The sequence below is a fragment of the Pelobates fuscus genome, chromosome 6 (genome assembly GCF_036172605.1).
Source record: "Pelobates fuscus isolate aPelFus1 chromosome 6, aPelFus1.pri, whole genome shotgun sequence".
Taxonomy (NCBI): Eukaryota; Metazoa; Chordata; class Amphibia; order Anura; family Pelobatidae; genus Pelobates; species Pelobates fuscus.
Genome location: NC_086322.1, coordinates 68,535,861 through 68,562,127, shown reverse-complemented (window position 1 = coordinate 68,562,127; position 26,267 = coordinate 68,535,861). Strand labels below are relative to the sequence as shown.

General features: G+C 39.9%; 1 protein-coding gene across 3 annotated transcripts in view; it reads left to right on the top strand.

Annotated features, from left to right (window-relative positions):
* The window catches only part of KCNIP4 (potassium voltage-gated channel interacting protein 4), a 612,263-nt gene that overhangs the window by 525,465 nt on the left and 60,531 nt on the right, over nucleotides 1-26,267 (top strand). For all 3 annotated transcript variants that reach the window (XM_063459894.1, XM_063459892.1, XM_063459893.1), the window contains exons 3-4: nucleotides 4,943-5,012; nucleotides 8,382-8,452. In XM_063459894.1, the coding sequence (XP_063315964.1) occupies nucleotides 4,943-5,012; nucleotides 8,382-8,452 (141 nt within the window). The remainder of the gene's footprint in view (nucleotides 1-4,942; nucleotides 5,013-8,381; nucleotides 8,453-26,267) is intronic.

Sequence of the window (26,267 nt, the reverse complement as noted above, 5' to 3'; positions counted from 1 at the left end):
ACGAAATGTGATTGCCTTCATTCTACAGAAGTTCGTGCAAATAAACCTTTCAAACTGCTTATTTATCTCCACATGGTATTAGAGAGGGATCTAAAAGCTCTATGTGCGTTAAATAGTTCTGCTCAAAGAATGGGGTTTATGTGACGTGTGGTCAGTATGTGTCAGCTTTCTACTTATGAAACCTGTAAGTTGAATTAAATCTCCCAAACACATGTGCAGCTTCTCAAGATGATATGTACAGCTGTGTTTTTGGAGATGGATAAGTCAGAATGCAGGGTCAGAAATGGTGGAATTATGATATCATATAACTCTGTTCAAAAAGAATAGCAAGACGGAAGCATTTTAGAATCAGTGAGGTAAAGCAGGCTACGTTATAGTGAAATGAAGAATGTAGCTAAATATATATATATATTCTTTTCAAATGTAATATAAAATGAAGTATGCAAAAATATTTCTAATTATTTCAGTGAGGAGCTATAACATGCATACATGTTTTGTTGGTGCCCGGAATGTCTCTGAAATAAAATCGGTATCGTAAGCAATTGACAAATTGTAGAACAAATTAACAAAACGTGAAAAATTCTCCAGACATTTTCTAAAAATTTTTTCCTAAAATTCCATTGTTTGTTCTCTGCAATTTTATGTTTAGTGGATAACCCTATAGGAGGCATGTATATAATGTAACAGTGTTTGCTGATACAATGTGACAATGCATTCAAATCTTCCACAATTTGAGGGAGAAGCGGAGCAAGGAAGTTGTAATGAAGAAGCAATCTTTCTCCTAGGGTTGTGCTGTGTTCTAAATGTATTATTGGAGATTATTTAGCTGCAGGGTCTCTATAAAATCAACTTTCAATTAATAGAAAGAGGATGACAACAGGTTAGGGAACTAATTGCTGTTCCCTTACATAATTGCATCCATCCAAGAACCAAGAAATGTACACATTTTATTTATTAAAGGGACACTACATATTAAAGTTCTTTTTTTAATGCTATATATATATATATATATATATATGGGAGCGTGTAAAGAAAAATAATTTAACATTTAAAACTGCTTTAATAATCTTTATCAATCTCTGGAATGCAAATGTAATGCTAACAGTGAAATGGTATAGTCAGTTCACAACCCCCACACACCGCTGACTTTAGGAATGATATGACCCATTGAAACTTGCTGCACTGTTTGAAAGCAGTGGTGGAGCTTACATTTTCAGCAGATTTAAGACAAATGTATAGTCAATGGGCTCCCCTAGATGCTGGTAATCACTGCTAATGTGCAAATAATAATGACTGAGATTTTATGGAATAGACTTAATTCTGAAAAATACATAGAATTAAATACGTTTATGCTCAATTTAAGTAGTGAAGTAATAATATGATATATGTAATAAGATAGGCGCATTATCCCGCAACTTGGTTTGCAGATCAAGGGAGAAGAATTAACCAATAGGGGGACAAAAAGGAGGAGCAGTAAAACATGTAAATTGATATATTTATATAATATACATAAATTAAATGTATGCTGTATAAATATATAATTATGGGTGACTTTCTACTGCTCTTCTTTTTTCCTTCTATTGGTCACTTCTCACTTAATATATAAAATAAATAAATATTTAGTGCTGGCCCTAAATCATCTTCTTTTATTTATTTATTTATTTGCCCATCAATCTCTTTTTTTTTTTTTTTTTTTTGAGTCATGCATGGAACTCCAAATCACAAATAAACCAAAATGACTCATCCGTAGTCTGGTTAGGTTTAGACATAATTTGGGAATAAAGTGTTTTTGAGTTATGGAATTAGAATGACGTGCCGATCTCCCCAAATTCGGATGAATTGCAGTTCCAGACAAACTAAATGCACAGGTCTACTATGTGGAAATGTGAACTGTTTATGGGGGTTGAAGTCCAGCGTTTACTATTCTAATGGCAGCTGTACAGGCCACAATCAGTTTATAGGGGAACTGTGAGTTCATATCATGGTACTTATCCTCTCTATTTAACAAATGTGTATTTGTAAGTTTTGAAAAATAAAATTAAAAGGAGAAATCTATACTGATGTTGTTAACTCTCCTAGAACTGGCTGCCTCCAGCATTGCTACCTGTCAACCATTCCTATAAGCTGTGCTTTTTACATTTGTCATTCAGCAATGTGTATGCTGACTGTGCTAGGACTGAAATGCATTGTGATATCACGTTCTAAGTCTTTAATATACATTTATATATATATGGCAAGTTTATGTAGCTCTTGGATTGTGTTAACCACACAGACTGCATGTTACTGATCCCATCTACAATAAGGATATATTTGAAAAGTGTACATTTTTTTTACGAAATTTCTGTTTTAGCCTTTTTCTTTTCCTTTTTTTTTGGATATAATAAGGACTCTACAATAGCAGATATTCCTTTTGTGGAGATAGCTAGCCACTTGTTTCCTTAACTCTTTACCGGGAGAGAAAGTGTGTAATTGAATCCGGGCTGCCTGTAGTTCTGTAATTCCTGGGATAGAGTTTAAGAGTATCGATTAGGCGATAGCTTACATTTTATTGTTTATTTTATCTTTATGGTGATTGCTCATCTGTATTTACTTATGGTAGTTCACTCACGTGTTATTTTACCAGGCTTTTTCTTAGCTCATTGTCCAGATTTATATAACAGGGTTTATGGAATATGTAAATATTTTTACAATAATAACCCTTTGGGGCAAATAAAATTTACCTTAAGCAGTATTTTTAACCCCTTCAGGACGGAGTCAATAGTACACGTTCTGATCAAAACAAGACGTAAACAAAAACTGGAATTTGCGCTATATGTCTGTTCAACCGTAATTCTCCTCTTTCATATTAAATGCAGGGCTTTCATTTCATATGAAATATTTATATATGAAACATAATTTATTATCAGCAGTACAACAGTACCCCCCATTAACAGGTTTTATGGTGTTTTGGAAAGTTACAGGGTCAAATATAGAAAGTTCAATTTTCAAATTGAAATTTGCCAGATTAGTAATGTTACCTTTGAGACGGTGTGGTAGCCCAGGAATGAGAATTACCCCCATGATGTCCTACCATTTGAAAAAGTAGACAAGCCAAGGTATTGAAAGTGGGGTATGTTTAGTCTTTTTATAGCAGCCACTTAGTCACAAACACTGGCCAAAGTTAGCGTTCATATTTGTTTTTGTGTGAAAAAAGCAAAAAACAAATATTTAGCCAGTGTTTGTGACTAAGTGGCTACTAAGAAAGACTGGACATAACCCACTTGCAATACCTCGGGTTGTCTACTTTTGCAAATGGTATGCCCTCATGGGGATAATTCTCATTATTGGGCTACTATACACTCTCAAAGGCAACATAACTAATCTGGCAAATTTCAATGTAAAAAAAATGAAATGCAAGCCTTATATGTGACTCTCTAACTTTCCAAAACACCATAAAACCTGTACATGGGGAGTACTATTATTCTCAGGAGACTTCACTAAACACAAATATTAGTGTTTTAAAACAATAAAACATATTACAACAATAATATCGTCCATAAAAGTGCCGTTTGTTTGTAAAAAATGCAAAAAAGTCACTATTACTTAAAATATCATCATTGTAATACAATTTACCAGTTTGAAACACTAATATTTGAGTCCAGCAAAGTCTCCCAAGTAAAACAGTACCCCTTATGTACACGTTTTATGGTGTCTTGGAGAGTTACAGGGTCAAATATAGTGCTTGCGAATTAAATTCTCTGCACTTTCTCCCTGTGTTCTCAGGCATGTCAATCAAATTTTAATTAATAAAATCACATAATTATGTTAAAATAGTATTTAAATATACATGTAGAATTTTAATATATATGCATTTATAGGTATTTAAATTCTACGTGTATACTAATGTAATCTTTTATGTAATTATATGTATTTATCTATATATATATATTTGCGGTTATTTGTATTTTATATATAGATAGATATATATAGAATGTCATGTGTATTTTGTTACCAATATATATATATTAATAACAAAATACAGTAAAAATGAAATTACATATGAATATATAATTTATATTAAATTTTGTTTCAATATATTTTTTTAAAATTATTTTATTTATTTATTATTGTAATTATACGTATATATCATATAAGTGTATATATATATTATATATATGTAACATCATTCTAAGTGTATTTTAATATTAATTTATATATTAATATTAATATTAAAATACACTTTGTATGACGTTACATATATTTAATATGTATATATTATATATATATATATATATATATATATATATATATATATATAATATATATGTACATATATTATATATATATATATATATATAAATACTTTTAATTTAATTCTAAACATGTTTAATTTTTTTTTTTTTTTTACACTACCTACCAGCAGGGGGACTGTATGATATTTTAGACAGCCCCCCTGCTGGCAGATCCACAGCCAGCTATAGGGGGCCTCATTTGCCGGGGGAGGGCTGCATGGGCTGTGAGGCAGCCCTCCAGAAGAGGATCGCGGTGGAGGTAAGTACCTCCGATCTCCAGTGGGCTTAAGCCGTTACGGCGTTTTATGCCGCTGCAATGGCTTTAAAGCCCTTTAAAGCTGGGACGGCATAGAACGCCGTAACGGCGTTAAGGGGTTAAGGGTGCTTGTTTCTTTATTTTTGCAATTGTGTTTTGATATCTGTGGGGTGTGGCAACCTCCCCAGAATCTTAAGCACCTCTTTGGATGAGCGCCAGAGCCACCCATGTTCTCGTAAATACATTTTCAACAATAAATATATTTTATCCGCTTCCTAATCTTTAATCTGAGCCTTGATGTAAATGAAATCCTCCTTACTACAATAATTGTTTTTACATTTCAGACTTTTTTTTATTTATGCTCATATACCTTCATACACTAATAAACGTCAACATTTTATATGTTTCTCTTTAGGAATGTCCGAGCGGTATTGTTACTGAAGAAACCTTTAAAGATATTTATGCACAGTTCTTTCCACAAGGAGGTATGTAAAACAGCGTATTCACAAACCCCACACTTGGAATGCAACAAATTCAATGCCAGAATGTTCGTCCTCCGGGAACCATTTTGTGTACTTATACATCCTACAACATGTTTGCAAAACATAAGGGCCTGTTTGCCAGTGCTTTAGCATAGCTCAACACTGATATGAAATGGCTGCTTGTCTGTAATGGAGTTAACTCAAGCGGAAATATGTAAATCATGCAGGCAGCAGATGTTACGCAGTAACAACTTTGGCCCTTTTCACAGTGTTGATTTCTTGACAATATGCATATCATGTTCTTCAGGCTTTTTGAAAGAAAACTGATTGTAGATTTTGTAAATGTAGAAAATATATGCTTAACAGCGCTTTCTTTGCGCTGGGGGATGCGTTGAGTGTAAAATTGGGTATTGACTTACAACATTAGGTTGTCTATTTTTATTTTGTTTTTATTTACTCTCACATCTGCTACGAGATGTACACGCTACGATGTGTGCTTCAAAGAGTCATACATGTGTAACATGTCTTCAACATACACTGGTGTATGAGAATTGTGTGTTTAATTGCTACCTATACATTGGCATTAAAACCGATCTTAAAAAAAAAAGTGGGTCATTATATAGTTAACCCACTGGAAAGTGGGAAGGAAAACTGCAAAGATAATGACTTTGCTGTCTATGCATATTTGCATATATCACATTGCATTATGGGAAAGTTGTGAGAAATAAATTTTTCAACGCTGCTGTGTCTCATCTTCTTTCCAAATACCCTGTTTAAGGATCTTGTAACTTACAGAACACAGTAGGTTACCTATCTCTGAGTGAAACCGCTCAATTGATATTTGCATAAACATCAAAATATTTTTTAAGTTTTTAATTTACGTGACATGAAAATTGAATCACAGTATTGGTCTATAATATCAAGTTCAAGGATAAGACATTGATGTTTTTTTTAAATATCATTCTCTCAGGATTTGGTTATGAATGCTCTCTGTCCCCATCTTCTGGCTGTAGGATAGAAGGCCACCATCTGAGAAATTTCAAGAACATGTAATACAACTTTGCTCATAATAAAGTTTACTTAAATGCATCAGTCTTGTAATTGTGGTCTGGAATTATGTGTGTTATCTACTGTTTATGGAAAATATAATAACTCTACAAAAAAATTATTTTCCATTTAATAACAGTGAAGACAGAGTATATTGAAGAAAAGATGCAAATAAAATAACCATGCCAAATATACACTAAAAGCAGTAAATCACTTTCCTGTAAAAAAAAAAACAAATTATCAAAATTTTCAATTCCAGGCAAATTAATACACTTTAAAAAAAAAACTATACACTAAATCTCCCATTCCCTGTCAATCAATGCTAAGCATATAGGTCTATCCTGAAAATTGAGAGACAGACAAGCAGGAGAACCTTTTTACAGACAATTCAATAGTTTAGCTTCACAGTAACTGCAGAAATTGCTTTGGCCAAGGAATGCATGAAGAGGTTAAATCAGGATTTCAGTGGTGGTAAAGAAGGAGGTAGATGGAAAGGAATGATGGGTGTTATACTAGCGTAGAACCTACGAACCATGAATAATGAAGGCTGTGACAGTCCTGGAGATGGAGTAAGTAATTAATTTGTAAGTCTACTAAACGCTCCTTAAAGGACCTCTATAGGCACCCAGACCACTTCAGCTCAATGAAGTGGTCTGAGTGCCAGGTCCATCTAGGGTTCACCCTGCCTGCTGTAAACATAGCAGTTTCAGAGAAACTGCTATGTTTACATTTGGGTTACTCCAGTCTCTAGTGGCTGTCTCATTGACAGCCGCTAGAGGCGCTTCTGCGCATCTCACTGTGATTTTCACAGTGAGAAGACGCCAGTGTCCATAGGAAAGCATTGAGAATGCTTTCCTATGGACTTACTGAATGCGCGCACGGCTCTTGCCGCACATGTGCATTCAGCGGAAGAGGGAGGAGAGTTCCCAGCACCGAGGGAGCCCGGCGCTGGAGAAAGGTAAGATATTAACCCCTTCCTCCTCCTAGAGCATGGCGGGAGGGGGGCCATAAAGGTGGGGGGGACCTATTAATACTATAGTGCCAGGAAAACGAGTTTGTTTTCCTGGCACTATAGTGGTCCTTTACGCAATAAAATACATAATGTATCATTATGATAAATTGTAAAATCTTTACTTAAGGAGATGTTATCACTAAAGGTGAAATGATTTGTCTGTGAATTTTTATTTATTTATTTGTAATACAGTTTTTGAATAATGTGCTAGAATATTTTCATTTTGTGTATATTTGTGTATGATATATCCATCTTACGGAAAATACATATCCTGGCCTACCCAAGATTTAAAGGAGTCAAAATACTTTCACCATTAAATTATTCTCTTTCTATATGATCTGGATGGATAGAAGGATGTTGGGATTTATGCACTAAACACAGAATCATAGTAACTTGAGAAACCAAATCACAGAATTTAGACAAAAATAGTAACGCTGTGATTAAAGTTGATTTGGAGAATTTTTGAGTTTAACTTTTGTGTCCCAAAGTTTGCAATTATGCTTTCAATTCACAATAATTCAATGTTTAATTAACAAATCCACTCGGCCTCTTTCTCCCTAGCCCCCAATGAAGTATGAGTGCTAGAATAAGGGCAGGATTAGGCAGCAAGTTACAAATACTCTCTGAGATCAGCATAAAGTGTGAGCTGATTTAGAGCAACTTTAATTTGAAAGAGTTTTTTTTTATATATCCTCTTGCATTAACATTAGCAAATATTAGTAAATTCTGTATATTTAAGAAATTTCAGTATCTTTAAGAAATGTGCTTTTCATTCATGGAGACTGCTGTATTCCTATAAAAATGATTATTTTAATGTTCCTTTAGGAGTGCAATACACAATATTTTTTAATATAGATCTACGGTATTTATAATACACTAATTTTATATATAGATTCGAGTTAGTGTTGTAATGAACATTTTATCCTTTGGTTCTCTTATCTTGTTTTTGTTTAATGTAATAATTCTTAAACATGCGTGTGATTTATCACCATCACGATAAATTAGGTGGATATTATAGCAGACCATTGAATATACAAGCAGGTCTCATGATAGACTTAATGGCCTTGAATTAATATTATTCATTAAGCTTCTGAAATGATTACAATCATTTTGAAAACTTTTAAAAAGGTTTCCCAACAGAACAGAAATTCTGGTGCTGATTCAAACAAATTAAATCAAACTCAATCTATTGAATTACTATATTATCATTTTGTCTTGATTCCTAAATGTTCCAGAACAAGTAAAATGTTACTGTGACATAAATACGTCAAAAATCTAATTTGCAATATTTTATTTTGTTATTTCAATTATAGATGCTTCGACTTACGCACATTTTCTGTTTAATGCTTTTGACACAGACCACAACGGATCTGTGAGTTTTGAGGTAGGTAATCAATTAACTAAATCTTAGTGGTGCAAATGTATGCCTCATGTTAAATTGCTAAATTATAGAACTTACCAAGCTATTCTAAATTCAAATGAAGTTGTCAGAAACGTTATTCAATAAACTGTGGAGTCAGGACTGTGAAGAATTGACAAATGGAATTGCAAATTGTAAAACAAATGGAAAAATATAAATGCTTCCAACTCTCAGTTCTGCTATTTTTGCATATCATTTGCAATTTTCTTAAATTCTACAAAAATAATCGTTACTGTATGATGAGCATTTAAGTAAATGTATGGCATGATATGGGCACTATTACTACTAGGAGGGCTGGAAATCTTCCAGGTCTATTACCAGTAAACAGGGCATGTGTATAGGAACCAGGGCTTAGGAGATTTCCTCATCCATTATCAGTATGTCCCCATAATAGTTCTTAGGTGAAGTAGCAAGAGTCCTGGAGAGCTAGTCTGCTTCCAAGTGCTTCCACTAATGATATATGAGGTATAAAAATAGTACATATAAAAATCTAAGTAAGGCAATACACTGTTATGGATTCTGGAGGTTGTGCACAGTCTTTGAGGAGAAGATATCCGATGAACTGGACAGGTAATAGGTGTGCAAGATGAACATGACATCTGTTGATGGATAAGTCAAACTGAGGCCCTGATTGGGTAAGTGACAGATAAGGAAGCAAACATGAAAATTTCAGACTAACTCCGACTTACCACAAGACAACAAAAAGAAGAGAAAGGGAAATTGCATTGTCAAAGTTAGCCTTGTCTTTATTAGAAAAACATAAATGAAGCAATTTGATAACTGCATTTCTCTGCCGAGCAGGTGCACACTGTCTGTTCCACACATCCATTGCATACAGAACATTACATGCAATAAATAGACTATAATATGCAAAAACTCAGGAATTATTTTAATATCCCTATTTTTAAATAGTCTTACTTGGGCAATAAATACTTTATTTCTCATGCCAATAAAGTTGTTTTTTCTATTGTATTGCATACTGAAATTATGTGTTTCCTACAATTGAGTTGTCAATACACTCTTGGATTGGTACACTTATGATAACACATTTATTATAATTAATATATTCCGAGATGCTGCATTTTAAAGGAAATAGAATACATATTAAGTTAACATCATTTAAAATGTTACAGTTGGTGTACTGACTTATTAATGCATTATGATGGACGTTTCTGAAACAATGCTCTCATGATTTCTGTACCATCTGTCTAAGGATGTCAGTTTGTTACATTAGCCAAAGGCTCCGGGAGTCGATCTAAATTGTTTAAATGCCATTAGATTTTTTTTAAAGTTGTTTTTGTATTAGAACAATGGAGGTTATAAGGTATCTGTCATAATTTGTTTAGTTTTTTTTTTTTTTAATATGCACTGCTCTATCAGGGTATAGAAGCTACGGTTCCACCGATCATTTTTGAATTCCATGCTAGCTGGACAGAAGTTTTATTACCCTTATTTAACGTTACCACTGTCGTGGATGAGGAAGGTTTGCTAAACAGACAATCGCCCACACTTCCATCATGTACACTTCTCAGATCACTATCTGTACCAATGTCCCCAACAGGGCAGGTCCAAGACATTGTGTTGCCTGGTTCCAAGGATGAAATGCCTAACCCCGCCCCCCACCCCCCACCTCCCCCCAAAAAAGAAAACATATATGTTTCAGCAATGGTAGTGTCTCTATGTGTGTGTGCTGGGGATAAAACGTGTCTGTGTGCGTACCGGGGATGAAGTGTGTGTCTAACTGTGTGCTGGGGATGATAGGTGTCTGTGTGTTTGCTGTGGAAGAAGTGCGTGTCTGTGTGTGTACTGGTGATGTAGTATGTGTCTGAGTGTCTGGGATGTATTGTGTGTCTGTGTGAGTGCTGGGGATGTATTGTGTGTCTGTGTGAGTGCTGGGGATGTAGTATGTGTCTGTGTGTGTGCTGGGAATGTAGTGTGTGTCTCTGTGTGTGCTGGTGATGTAGTATGTGTCTGTGCTGGGGATGTAGTGTGTGTCTGTGTGTGTGCTGATGATGTAGCGTGTGTCTGTGTGTGTGCCTTTATATCTGCATGTGTATCAGTGTGTCTGTGCAACTGTATGTGTGTCTGTGCATCTGCATGTGTGTCAGTATGTATCAAACACTGACACACATGCAGATATTGACAGGCTTTCAGATGTATACACGCACTCTTACGATCGCAGATACACAGCCATACACACTGACACACATACACATGCAGACACTGACACATACAGATATACACACTACACACACACAGATGCACACATTACACAAATACAGATACACACTACAAACAGGTACACACACTACACACACATACAAACACACAGATACACACTACACATATACAGCAGATATACACACTACATATACAAGACACACACACAGTACACACACACACACTATGCATACATTACACAAATACAAACACACAGATACAAACACACACACTATACACATACACACAGATGCACACACACAACACTGATACATACACACAAACCCAGATACACACATTAAACAATTTAAGCCACTCAGCAGTTTCTTACCTTCTTCTGGCTGTGGCTGGTGGGAGTTGGGGGCCTGCTCTCCTGGTCCAGCCCCATCCTCGCGGCTCCCTCCTCCCGCGCGGCTCAGGCTTGGTGTGTGAGCCGGGAGGAAGTGAGAGGCTGCGAATGTCCATCGGGTGGCCTTAAGGGCATGGGCCACCCAATGGACCACCACAGAGGTTCCCAACCCATGCGGTGCAGCTGCACTGCCACAACGGGTTGGGAACTCCTGTGTTAGATGATGACAGGGGCGTCAAAATGCCGTCCCTGTCAGAGTGCCGTCTGGAGCCATGGCTCCACAGTGGTCTGTGGACGGGCCGGCCCTGGTCCCCAATATATTATGAATCACCCCTATATCAAGGGTCACATTGTTTGATAAAGGACTTTATTTAGAATTGTGGTTTGTAAAGTCTCTGCTATATTGTTACTGTTTTGGGTCTAAATATTTCTGAATGAGTTGTACAATTTAGAAATATAAACAAACAAACAAACAATCAGATGTTTTACACTTATTGGACTCTTGGTCATACCTTTCTAATACTTGATAGGACCCCATTGCATCCCAAGGAAAGACTAAATTATTTTGATGTTCAAAGCATTATACAGTTGCTGCAGATTTGTGGATTGCACAGTTGCATTGCAAATTTTTAAAAACAAGAAAGTATTCAGCACTTGTCAGGTACTGATACAATTCAATGGGTTGTTTAGGTCATCCTGTAGAGAAGCAGGTAAAACTAAAGGGGGAGGTGTAGTGCCTGGAGTGTCCTTGGAGTACATACAGTGAGGGAAAAAAGTATTTGATCTCGTGCTGATTTTGAACATTTGCCCACTGACAAAGTAATGATCAGTCTATAATTTTAATGGTAGGTGTATTTTAACAGTGAGAGACAGAATAAAAAAAAAAAAAAATCCAGAAAAACGCATGTCAAAAAAGTTATAAATTGTTTTGCATGTCAATGAGTGAAATAAGTAGTTGATCCCCTATCAATCAGCAAGATTTCTGGCTCCCAGGTGTATTTTATACAGGTAACAAGCTGAGATTAGAAGCTCTCTCTTAAAGTGACACTGTCATGCCGAACTTACCTGTCCCTAATCACTTCCTCTTCTCTTCCTCTCTCAGGATCTTTTCTTCATTTCTTCCAGTCTGCTCTAGTTTTCTTTAAAACATAAGAAAAAGTAGGGACTATTTTGTCTTATGTATTTTTCCTGTGGTCAGAGCAATTTCCCACAATTTTCATCTTTCCTCCATGATCTTGTGATGCCTCCTTTCACTATCCCCAAGATTGGTCTTTCAGCTCACTGTTGTAAAAAATACCCCCCCCCCCCCCAATAAATGGCCCCATGGTGGGTCATCTCTTAACTAGCGGGGGGGAGGACATAGTGTCCTCCCGATCCCTGTGAGTGAGGGATTTTAAACTAAACAGGGAAATAAGGTCCCCCTTGGCCCCTACCCATGAGCGTCGGGTGGGGGCCCTAAAAGACAATGGGTGGACCTATTGTCCTCCTCCCAGCTCCCACCCATGAGAGGTGGGTGGGGGCCCTAAAAGACAATGGGGGGACCTATTGTCCTCCCCCCCGGCCCTCACCCATGAGTGGTGCGTGGGGTCCCTAAATTAAAATAGAGGGGGGACCTATTGTCCTCCTCCCGGCCCCCACCCATGAGTGGCGGGTGGGGGCCCTAAAAGACAATAGGGGACACCTTTTGTCATCGTCCCCAGCCCAAATTATGAGCGGCAAGTGGGGGCCCTAAATGATAAAGGAGGGGACCTATTGTCCTCCCCTGACCCCCACCCATGAGTCCCGGGTGGGGACCCTAAATGAAAATGTAAAAATAGCAATCAATCAAATTCCAAACTCTCCACCATGGCCAAGACCAAAGAGCTGTCCAAGGATGTCAGGAACAAGATTGTAGACCCACACAAGGCTGGAATGGGCTACAAGACCATCGCCAAGCAGCTTGGTGAGAAGGTGACAACAGCTGTTGCGATTATTCACAAATGGAAGAAACAGAAAATAACTATCAGTCTCCCTTGGTCTGCTGCTCCATGCAAGATTTCCCCTTGTGGAGTTTCAATGATCATGAGAATGGTGAGGAATCAGCCCAGAACTACATGGGAGGATCTTGTTAATGAGTTCAAGGCAGCTGGTACCATAGTCACGAAGAAAACAATTGGTAACACACTATGCCGTGAAGGACTGAAATCCTGCAGTGCCCACAAGGTCCCCCTGCTCATACCTCCTCTACCCCTAACTCTCTATTTGCATATGCCTCCTCTACCCCTAACTCTCTATTTGCACATGCCTCCTCTACCCCTAGCTCTCTATTTGCAAATGCACCCTGTCACCCCGCTTTACATTTAGACATGACAACCTCTTATGCGTTTGGACCCAAATTGAGACTCCAGGGTGGTTGCTGTGGCAATCCTGACCTGTGAGCATTCTTTTGCAATTTTTGGCGTTATATATGTACTAGCTAGGTGGTTATGGAATTTATCCCATGAGGGAGACCATTGGCTTGAAATGTTGAGGTGGCATTCTTACTGATTCATCTACTGAAGATAACACTATTCTTATCCCAGTCTTTGATTGCATGTTTTTGCTTTAATTTTCTCTTTTCATTTTGTTTTGTTAGCTATTCCATTATCATGTGTATTTCTCTTGCTGTGTGTGAGATTATACATGGCATTGCGCATACAATTGTATAATACATTACAACTGCAGTTCACTGTATGTAAGAGAGACTTTTTGCGATAATTCGTTATTTAGATGTAATAATTCTTTATTTTTATACTAGTTAAGTTAGATGTATTTTATGCTAGTAATGTGCATTTTTTTTCTATTTTTGGCTAACTGGGGAGCTGGCTGTACTATATTTTTAACCCAAATAAGGTTTGGGAATATATGGCAGTTGGTCTAGTGTGTGTCTGTGTGCACGGCTTTGCACACATTGTTTTGTTATTATGTTATTTATTGTTCGCCAGCACTCTGGACAGTTCTTTGTATTGTCAAGATGTACTGTATGTGATGTGATATCTTCTCACCTCCTCATTCTACAGAAAACTATAAGGCTTGAAGTGTTACTACAACTAACAAACAGTGTTTTAAGGAAACAATGATTTTGGTTAAAGTAACCCTAACCTGGTCCCCCCACAACTTCTTTAAAAAAAAAAAAAAATAATAATAATCCATCACTGAGGCCAAGGTCTCCCAGCAGCCTAATCTTCCACCAGTGACATCACATAACAGTGAAGACAGACTGAGGGGACGAGTTAAGTGGCTAACATCACACAGAATTGACAGATGTCTGTTTTCAAGCGACAAGCGATAATATTTATCATGTGTGGCATTTTGCAATTCAGATATAATATTGATATTGTGCTGGAATTGTTGTATCTTTCCTTCCCACTAATCCCAGCATATTTCCATACCAACACATACTACCAAGACATGAACATTTGTATTTTTATGACATTGTCATACCTGCTGTGTGTTAGACATCTGTTATCGAGATTACTGTATAATCCCGAATACTTTACATCTCCAAATATTTCTGCAAAGGGCTGAGCAAAACGTTGGTAACAGATGTTTATAAAAAGCAGGACAGTAGACTTTTTCTAACATTCCTAAACTGCAATCCATACACCAAATTAATTTTCTGTGCTTACTACGCATCCTATGTTTAGAATAAATTATGGTTTGTTCTTTATTTTTTGGGGGAAACTTGGCCGTAAATGGGTTTAAAGCATATGAGATCCATTCATGTATCAGAAAGAACCAAAATGAAATTTATCGATGTCTAAAAAAAGAGACGTGCTGTGTTTTTCTGCATCAATGCTTGTTTCATTCCTCATCTATAGATGTTTTCCGTGGTCTGCAGGGTAATGTCACCTTCAAATCTTATTTCTTTCATGCTCAGTTTCATATGGATTTTTCACTTGATCAGAAAAATACAAAATATACAAAAACTAGTTGACTATGTAAAGGCATTCATTATTTTTCAATTTATTTTAATTCTTTGAGTATCAGATGAGTATTTAATAGCTGGTGCTTTGCTCAGATACGGCACTCTGTTAGTTAACAACATAAATTAACAAATGTGATTATATGTGCATCCAGGCATCAATTAAAAAAAAGACTGTTTGGTTGTCAAAATAATAGAAAACATGATTTTGTTGCTCCCTCTTTTGTAGATAACATTTATAACGCGTGATCTGTGAAGCTTAAAAAAAAAAAAGTTTAAATAGCATTGGAATCATCAATATAAATATATTCAGGATTTCTGTTTACAAAAAATACTGTTTTCTACCAGGCATTTTTAAATTTATCTAAAGAAAATATAGTGCTAATTGAATAAGATGTAAATACTCTCAAATATGTTGCGAAGGGATAATTTATCAGGACACCCACAAATATTTTGAAATAGGTATTTTCATATATTGGTACAGTTGCAGTTCACACAAGCAGGGCGAACTCCTACAATTAGAGAATCAGACTTTTAAATATCCATTTACCAGTCTATACATTAACAGTGTGAGCCAGCACTGGTTGAGTAACATAAAGAGTTGGTTAATAAATTTTTTCGTTCAGAAGTTCAAAAATCATCTAGCAATCGTAGGATTGAAGTGATAACTGCAGTATGATACCAGAGCCATTTGCCCACTGTATCCACGTACTTATCAAGATCAAGTGTTTGTTTCAAGAACATCAATAATAGAAATCAAAGTAATACAATACATTAACATAGACAAAGTAAAGTAAATTCTGTCTTATTGGTTCTCAGTTCAAAACTCTCCCCACATCTCCCGCAGAGATGGAAATCATGGGTCTGACGTGGTCTTTTTTTTTGTCTCAATCCAGTATTCCCTGGGAGAAGAAATTACACAGATTTCCCTTATCTCAATTTTCTGTTTACTGATTACTTATCAATTTATTGCTGTGCAGTTCAATTTGATACTAAGATTGTTTGTCTGTATTGTGTTCTGTCCTATATGATGTCCATAATTGATTAGCCTCTCTGGAAGCTTTCCCTATGTGCACACCCTGTTCCAAATTATTAAGCAAATTATATTTTTCTCATTTACCTAAATAATTGATGTAAATAACAGTCAGCATAATTCTCATGTTATCAACTATTAAGAGTACAATTCACATTTTATTGAACAAACTTCCTAATGATAACAGTATTTTTTTTAAAACATAAAAAACTTACAATGCACTGTTCCAAATTATTACGCACAGTATGTTTCAAAACACGTTATAGGTTGTAAAGAACTGTAAATTGTCATTTGTTGTGTTTGCAGCATATTTGCTGAAATCAAAAGCTATTTCAATCAAACTTATAACAACATTTTAACTTTTTAAACATTTGAACAGGTCACGTTACAGTTTAACATAGGACCCCTTATTTGATAGCAGCTTCACAAGTCTTGCATCCATTGAACATGTGAGTTTTTGGACAGTTTCTGCTTGAATTTGTTTGCAAGATGTCAGAATAGCCTCCCAGAGCTGCTGTTTGGATGTAAACTGCCTCCCACCCTCATAGATCTTTTGCTTGAGGATGCTCCAAAGTTTCTCAATAGGATTGAGGTCAGGGGGGGATGGAGGCCACACCATGACTTTCTCTCCTTTTATCCCCATAGCAACCATTGATGCAGAGGTATTCTATGCAGCATGAGATGGTGCATTGTCATGCATGAAGATTTTATTACAGAAGGCATCATTCTTCCTTCTGTACCAGGGAAGAAAGTGGTCAGTCATAAACTCCACATACTTTGCAGAGGTAATTTTTGCACCTTTGGGGACCCTAAAGGGGCCGACCAGCTCTCTTCCCATGATTCTGGCCCAAAACATGACTCCACCACCGCCTTGCTGATGTCGCAGCCTTGTTGTAACAGGGTGGTCGTCCACCAACCATCCACTACTCCACCCATCTGGACCATCCAGGGTTGCACGGCGCTCATCAGTGAACAGGACTGTTCGAAAATTAGTCTTTATGTATTTTTCTGCCCAATACAGCCGTTTCTGCTTCTGAGCATTGGTTAGTGTGGCCGAATAGAAGGTTTATGCACTGTTGCAAGACTGTGGAGGACTCTACACCTTGATGTCCGTGGGACTCCAGAGGCACAAGCAGCTTCAAATATCTGTTTGCTGCTATGTAATGGTATTTTAGCAGCTGCTCTCTTGATCCGATGCATGGTTCTGGCAGAAATCTTCCTCAATGTGCCTTTATGTGCACGAACCCGTCTGTTCTCTGAATCAGCCACAAATCTCTGAATAGTGCAATGATCACGCTTAAGTTTTCGTGAAATATCTAATGTTTTCATACCTCCTCCAAGGCATTGAACTATTTCACTCTTTCGGCAGCAGAGAGATCCTTTTTCTTCCCCATATTGCATGAAAATGGTGCTCTGCTTAATAATGTGGAACACCCTCCTTTAGTAGTTTTTCCTTAGATTGGGCTCACCTGGCAATCTAATTATCATAGGTGTCCGAGATTGTTTTCAGTGATCAAAAGAGCCCTGAGGGGGGGCGGAGCCTAGCCATCAAGCAGAGCAGACGTGTATGTCCTGAGCTCCTGCAAATTGGGCTGAATTTAAGTCTTTAACCCCGGTAAACAAGTGACTTTAACACAATAACGAGAACCACAATACTGAGGGGGATCCAGCAAAGCGACCTAAAGCCTAAGCAAAGCCTAATACCCACCGGGAACCGGCGATCCACTACTGCAACCTGCTATAACGGAGCGGAGGAGAGGCGGCCGATCTCCCTGCTCACAAGCAACACAAACGTTTGGAACTGCTCCTACCCCCCCCCCCCCCTTGGACCGGCGGGGGTTATCCCGGTCCCCACTGGACTATTACAAGGGGCCACCACTGCACTTACCTTATAATCCACACTGAGGCCCAGAAATGATCTACAGGCCTCACCGCTAACACACTCGGAGCAAAGCAACCTGAATTAAGATGGCGGTGGCGACTTACCCTCAAAACGATACCAGCGTGCAATCAGAACTGTTCCCTTGTTGCCCCATAGAGCGACTCCTACAACGAATTGATGAGCACTTTAGGCACTTCTGGAGAGCTCTGGGGCACCGGGTAGAACAGCTGCAGCCCCAACCACGTGCGAAGGCGCGGAGGGGTGCAAACCAGGGAGCGCAGGAGACCCCCTTGGGCCTAGTCGCTTCGGCCACTGGCCTACCTGGGCTGAGGGCCACCAAGGGCTCGACCCTGAGACATCGCCCACATAGACGGAGGGTTCACCGCCATTGGCGTCGACGCACCATCGGAACCCACCGCTACTCCCCACCCGGGAGGGACCCGGCCCATCCGGACTGTCGGGTCCGTGGCAAGAAGATGTCGGCCTCATCACCGGCCCGGGGCTGGAGGGCATGGTTGCCTCGCTCCCAACGGGCCGCTACCTCTGCGCACTACCTCACTGCAGCTATCACCGACTCGGAAAGGGGCTGGAGGTGGAGATATGCAGCACACTCGAATTGCAGCAGCGCTTCCCCAGTTAGATCCCGCAACCAGTCCCGAGCAGAGCCCAGACAGGGAATTGGGTGAAGAGCCGCTACACAAGGGACAGCCTGATTCATAGGTGCCGACCGCTAACTACTTCAGCCGATGACCAGTACCCGCACGTGAGCCCAAATCTGCAAAATAATGACCTAGGACCTCCTGGGCACGCACACTGGACTTCCACAATAGTGAGAGCCTCGTATGAACTAACTAATTACCTGCAGCCTCGTGCCAAAATGCTCGAATGTACAAGGGCCTTGATAACTGGGTCCCAGTGGTTACAGCGCCCGCTGACTTTTATCTGCGCAATATCTACGCATAAACAGTTCCAGCCTTAAGATTACATGCTTGTTTATTGTATTCCATTGCAGTACCGCATCCCTTAAACACTTGTTTTTGACCCATTCATATTGCGGGTATGATATTTTGCCTAATGGATAATCCCAGTGGAAATGCACGGTATATAAGATTTCGTGTTTCACATATATGTTTATATCCAGCATGTTGACCTAGCCTATTATTTAGCACCTACTATATTCGATCAGCAGGTCTAGATTTATATGTTGCATGTTAACCTGGCAAGTCTCTTTAACACTTATGAGCGAGACGTTGTTCAGCCTGGTTATACTTATTGTTTAATATTTAACGTGTTCCATACTCTGATACTCAAAAAAAAAAAAAAATGTGCAAAGTTTCTAAATGCCAACCAATGGTAAACTATGACTGCATAATTGTCTGCACCAGCTGTTGTGGCAGTGCAAACGTGTTTGTCCTCTATATGCACAAATAAAATAAAGATTGACTAAAAGAGCCCTGAGACACAATGTCATCCATGAGTTAAACTGAAAAACAAAACAAAATATTTAATCTTTGTGACACTTAAATAGAATTTGCATAATAATTTGGAACAAGGTGTAGTTGGGTAGCGGCAATTTGCTCATAGTTAACATTGGTTGTAATCTTGCCAGTAGTTCCGCCTCTGAGGGGATCATTTTAGACGTCCAATTCCAAGCTAAGAATGTGGCAGCTGCAGTCAAAGTGTAGTATATAATTTTGCAGAGGGGTTTAGGCAATCCTTCCGGCATGATATATAACAAGTATACGTCAATAGATTGGGATATATGAATGCCAATGGCCCATACCATTGGTCAGAATCTACCCAGTTCTGGGCATGTCCACCATATGTGAAGTGTTGTACCTATGTCCTCTTGACATCTCCAACATTGGTTGGCCAAGTTTTAGTAAGTTTATTTGATGTTGAATACCGTGTATATGAAAATGTATGGGTTATATCCATGTGAGAAGCACACAAGGGAAGACCTTTAGTGGAGGAATAACTAGTTTAACCATTGGGTCATGTGACTGGGCATCCCCATGCCCCCTCTTTGTAGGGTTTGAGTTTTTGATGTGCTTAAGCCAGTGAACTGGGTATCCCCTTGCCATCAGTAAATGACAGGTCCATAATGACCTGTAACATTGTTGCCCCGAGGCCCCATTCATTTTTTTTTTATCTGCCTCTGTTTACTACGGTTTTGAAGAATTCTACAAATTCCATAACATTATTTGTCTGCTGTATTAGACACATATAAAGTATCACATACATCTAATAATAACGATCATTTTCTTCTGGAATATATCAGATCATTTGAAGTTGGAGAGGCATTATGCATGTTTATTTTTGGTATAAGCATATGAAGTTTCCTAAGCAAACCTGCTTAATTTATGATGCTGTTCGAGAGCCATGAATCTGCAGGAACATTGTGGAAGTTCTTTATTAAATATAATGACTGCCATCAATAAACATCAGTGTTTTATCCCAGACTTCCTTTATAGTTACTTCTCGTCTTTGTACTGGCAGATCTTGGCAGAGAATCGCTCTTTACAAATTCTGTTTGATTGAATGGCTCTTCCAGCGAGCGACAGTTAATATTTATGACGTATTTATTCATTTTAAACATGCTTCCTTGAAGGCCTTTCTAGTAATTCGTGCTAATCAATCATGGATCTGAAACAATGGGAGGAAAATGTGAACATGTATCCACTGGTTTCCCTGTGACAGGATTTCTCTTTAACTGACAGTCAATTTAAATTCAATATCACCATTCGGTTTTTCGCATAAATCATGTGTGAATATGTTTATAAATTCTGCAGTCTGCCATGCTATCACTGGGTAAGTGATGGATTGACAGTTACTTGTAGTTCACTCTAAACACTCAGTGGAAGACCTGCAATGAATTAATTGTCAAGTCCCACATTTGTATCACATTGTTGGACATCTTCGATAATCCATATATAGCACATCTTAAATCCTTTTACATACAGCAGGGGACTCTACATATTGGGTGTGCTGCTTCTTATTCTTATCAAAGGGCTTGTCAAGGGCTTGGTAAACCTAGCTGAGCATTTAAATTAGACAGGGAGAGAAGTTTTATATCAATGTTTGCGATTATTATTAATTATTATTATTGATTATTATTCATTATCAATAATATTGTCACAAATAGAAAAAAATGTGTCCTAAAGCACTTTTTATATGAGAGGTGCAGTACTTAATTCTAATTTTTTTCTTAATTCTTTATAATAAGCAGACCTGCCGTTTACATTGCCTACCTGTCCTGCTATGTAAACCAGCACTGCTCTTTGGGAGGGGTTGAGCAGGTCACCAGGCCAAGCCTCACACACAGACTGTCGGGATATACTAATATGCCCAGCATGCAGAACTTAAGTAAAATTTAAAAGAAAACCCTAAGGCGTATTACCAGACCTTAGAACGCCCGGATTTAACGTATAAAAAAAGAAAAGTACGAGATAGGCTGAGGTCAAGAATACAGACTGTACATAAATGGTAGGCAAGCCAAAGGTCAAGGATTAAAGAAGTCAGAATACTCAGGAAAAAGGGAAAAGTCCAAGGTATATAGAAATCAGAATAGTCAATAACAAAACCAAGGTCAAAATACACAAAAATCAATACCATAAACACACTCTCGGATAACCACAATGGAAACCACAACAGGACACAGAGAAATGGTCAAAAAGGTTTATATAGCTTAAGGTGCTTTATGATTGGCTACAGAGGAGCATGTCACATTGAAACGTGCGTGTGTGATGTCACACCAAGTCCCCAGTGGTAAGGAACTATTGGGTTAACTAAGAACCTTAAAAGGTTCTGATTTGAAGCGGTCGGCATCTCTAATGATTTCAGACCAGGCGGCTGTGTGAGGGGAGGGGCGTCCATCAGCTTCGAGACTGAGGACAGCGGGAGTAAGAAAAGCTCAGAGTGAGAACAGCGGGCACCACGGGAGGACTTAAGTGTATATCGGTGGCTTTCCCATAACCACGTAGGAACGCCGTCGCAACGAGATGACAGGAGCGGATCTGGCTGGCGCCATGACACAGACACATGATAATCAGTGGGCTTGCAGCTTCCACAATTACAGGTCTCTAAATACAGCTTTATCAGTGGAAATGAGGGCCAGCAGCCTGTGTCATGTTAGTTCTGTGAGGGAGTAGGAGAGAGGCTATGCTGGTCAATGCATACCTCTCCTGCGCCCCTAACCCTAGCCAAAGGCCTCCTCGGGCAGCAAGTAAATAGGAGGAAAGGTTGTGTATATAGTGAAGCATTGTGATTGGCTGATCAATTCCTTGTGTGGGCAATGCTATTTACTGGAAATCTAAAGCCTGGGAATGTATTGCAAACACAACTTCAAATGTGAGTATATTTTTCATTCGTTTTTATTTTGCAATAGTTATTTTTGTATATGTTTTAACTGTATTATATATACAGTACATTGAAAAAATGTCCAATTCCAGCCTGGAGGGTCTGCTAGGCCACTTACAAAAAATACTTTGAAGTAGTAAAAGTATAAAGATAGTGGAGTCGGTGTTACTAACTAGAAAACAAAACATGTATCAAAAAAAATATTCAGTTAGGTTATGAGGTATATATTTGATTAAAATAAAATGTTAATGATGAAACAAGAAATATTTTTCAGAACAAAGACAACCTGTTTCCAATATAATTTAGAAGCATATTTGAAATTACTCATTATACTTAAAAGTTAATATATTCACCAGTAATAAATCTTTGCTCTACCAATATACTTTGTAATTTAAGATTTCTGAAAAAAGTTTAAACATATAAAACATGACTCAAAAAGACAGCTTACTGTATTTTTTAATTTTAAAATAGATGTGCATAATTTATATGATTGCAATCATAAATTGGACTATTCAAGTTAAATGGTAATAAAAAAAGTCTATAATATCTAAAATGAAATGTTGTATTTAGATAGAGTGATGTCTTAATGAGAATGGTTGTTTTCAGGCAAATCAATTAAGAATGCTCTCTAATTAAAGGGTCACTATAGGCACCTAGACCACTTTAGCTCATTGAAGTGTGTGGCGAAACCAACCTCGCCACTGGGCCCTGGAGAAGCCTGTTTGCTAGCCTCCTACCTACTGACTATGGCCCCTGGGTTATTTGGGGCATATTGTACTGTATATTGCTGCTACTGGCCCTTTTAACAGCATCTATGGACATATTGGGACTTTTGGGACTACTGTCCCTTTAAGACTGTGAAGCATATTCGAGTGTACTGCCTGTAATATTATATATGTATTTATAGATGTGTTAAGTTTATCCTGGGTGATTTGTATGCAACATTCATCTGATTGTTCGGTAGAATCACTCCATTCAGTATATTGAGTGAAACTACCGAACAACCAGACCACCCAGGAATGAGTGTGCCTCCAATTACCGTTTGCAACAATGTTGCAAACAGGTAATTGGCAATCAGTGCAGTGTGGTCTTTGTCCTCTTGGTGGCCGCCATTCGGGAAGTAAACACGTGGCGGCGGCCATCTTAAACTACCGAACAGCAGTGTTTTGCCGTCGAGTGTCTGGAACTAAAATCGGACACTTGACTAGGCAAACACCGCTGAGACCTCCATACTTCCAGAAATTCGTATGGAAACTACCGAATGACCCGCCGTTCGGTAGAAAGAGCCCCATAAACAAGGGAATTCATTCAAACCCTCTCCAGGCTCTATAACACAGGCAATTCGCCTGTTTTCATTCCCTTGTTTGTGACCGACCGCAGGGCCAAAATGCATGGAACTGTTTTCGGATACTTTACCCATGCGGTCGGTCAAATCTTTGGAACCCCATATCTCACGAACCATTCATCCGAATTACTTGAAGTTTGGATATGTTGTCCCCCTGAATAAGGGCTATCCAGCGATGCTGGATTTAAAGGTGTACCCCCGGGTTTTGGGGTACATCCAGAACTTGGCTGAAAAAGTGTACCGGATAATTGAGTTTAATGTTATCTGAGGGGAGGGGATGTGTGGGCTGAACCATGTATGTGATTGGTTATTTTATGCCTCCCCCTGGGTGTGGCCTGTATGTGGATTAGTGTAATAAAAAGCCAGGCTGGATGAGCCAGTCCAGAGTTCCTGTTTTACCCTCAAAGTGATGTGTCGTCTCATTATTGGGGGAAGGATTTAATGTATGCTGTTCCAGTTGACTGCTAGGAGTACAAGCCTATTCATATGGTTCCTATTCAATGGTCTACAGCATTCATACATTTGGGAGAATTTAAAGGTTTCTCGGATTTGGTGATTATGGTGTCTGCCAGAGTGCTTGGAGTCCTCAGGAAGCGCTAGGAGCATCCATTAACGGAGGTACCAAGTCGGGGTGCCAGGTGATCCGTTACATTGGTGGCAAGCGGTGGGATGGCATCCTAGTGTGAGGTAAAGCAGCTCAGAGACACGTTTTGGATTTACAAATTGAGGGCAACGCTAGCAGTCGTGCAGCGCCCCTGGGAGCAGACAAGTATGGAAGGTTCTGGCTCTGGAGATGATTGGCTGGCCGAGGTGAGGCAGCGAGTGGCCGAGTATGGGGATGATATACCCATGGAGACACGCCGGGTGATCTGGAACCAGGTCATGGCTGAGCGAAACACAAGGCTGGACCGAGAATTCCGGTTGGCAAAAGAGAGGAAGTATGTTCAGCAGCAGGAGCGGTACAGCAGCCGAGTAGAGGCTGCATCCGAGGAGGTTAGCCGTCTTTCCCTGAGGCGGCGGGAGGAACCCGAAGTGGGGGTCCTCATAGACTGGTCCTGTGAGGAACCACAACAGGCAGGTAGAGATGGGACCAAGGTCTCTCCACCGGGCCCACCGGGATGCTGGGCAGCCGGCCCAGATCCCCAGCAGCAGCCAGAGTTGCCAGGTGGGGAAGCAGGTGGCCCTTACTCACAAATGTTGAGGGGCCTCACGGATTGGTCCTGGGAAGACCCACAGATGGCAGGTGGAGATGGGACTGCGGTCTCTCTACCGGCCCTACAGGGATGCTGGGCAGTCAGCCCAGATCCCCAGCGGCAGTGTGCGTTACAGGGAGCTGAAGGTGCCGTTCTTGCTCCCCAGCGGCAGTCTACGGTGCAGGGAGAGGAGCCTGTTATCCCCTCTCCCCAGCGGCTGAAGGTGTGTAAGGGAGAGGAGTTTGTTACCCCCTCTCCCCACCGACAACCTAACCCACCAAGGGGAGACAGTAAACCCCTCACCAGCGCAGATGGGACCGTGGTCTCTGCGCCCAAGTTACAGGGAGCTGAAGGGGCCGTCCTCCCTCCCCAGCGGCAGTGTGATTTGTTGGGAATTGGGAGCCCAGTCTCCATTCCCCAGCGGCAGTGTGAATTGCAGGGAATTGGGAGCCCAGTCTCCATTCCCCAGTGGCAGGCTGAGTTACAGGGGACAGAGGTAGTTGGTCCTACCCCCCAGCAGCAGAGTGATATGCCGGGAAGGCAGTGTGAAGTGCAGGGAGAGGAGAGCAGCGTCCTCCCTCCCCAGCAGCAGGCTGAGTTGCAGGGGGCAGAGGTAGTTGGTCCTACCCCCCAGCAGCAGCGTGATTTTTTGGGAATAGAGAGCCCAGTCTCCGTTCCCCAGCAGCAGGACACTGAATTGGGAGGAGAGACAGTCGGTCTCCCTCCACAAAGACTGAAAGTAGGCATGGGAGAGGAGATTGTTACCTCCTCTCCCCAGCGGCAGATCATCAATGGGCAGAGTGTTCTAATGGGAGAGGAGATTGTTACCACCTCTCCCCAGCGGCGGATCATCAATGGGCAGAGTGTTCTAATGGGAGAGGAGCTGGTTACCACCTCTCCCCAGCGGCAGCTTAATGTACCAGGGGGAGACTGTAAGCCCCACACCTGTGCAGATGGGACCTTGGTCTCTGCACTTCCAGCACAGGGGGTAGGGACGGTCGGTCCTGCCCCCCCACAACAGGGCTGTGTAACTCAAGGGGAGACAGTCGGTCTCCAGCAGCAGAGCGGTGTAACTCAAGGGGAGACAGTCGGTCTCCAGCAGCAGAGCTGTGCAGCTAAAGGGGAGACAGTCGGTCTCCAGCAACCAGGCTCCAACCAGACTACTCCTGTAGTAGTGCTGGCACCAGGGCAGAGTACCGCTGGTCTCTGCCCACTCAGCAACCCACCAAAACAGCCTACCAGTCCCCCACACAGCCGGGGTGAGGCACCTGGACCTGGACAAGTTTTTCCATTACTCAGGTGTAGTAACCATTTATTGTGGGTGGGCTGTACTGCTGTTTCTGTTTTGTGGGTGGGCTGCTGGACTAACAAGGGCACTGACCGGCAAGAGGTCAGGTACCCTGTTAGTCTGTTTGGAAAAGGGGAGAAATGTGGCGAAACCAACCTCGCCACTGG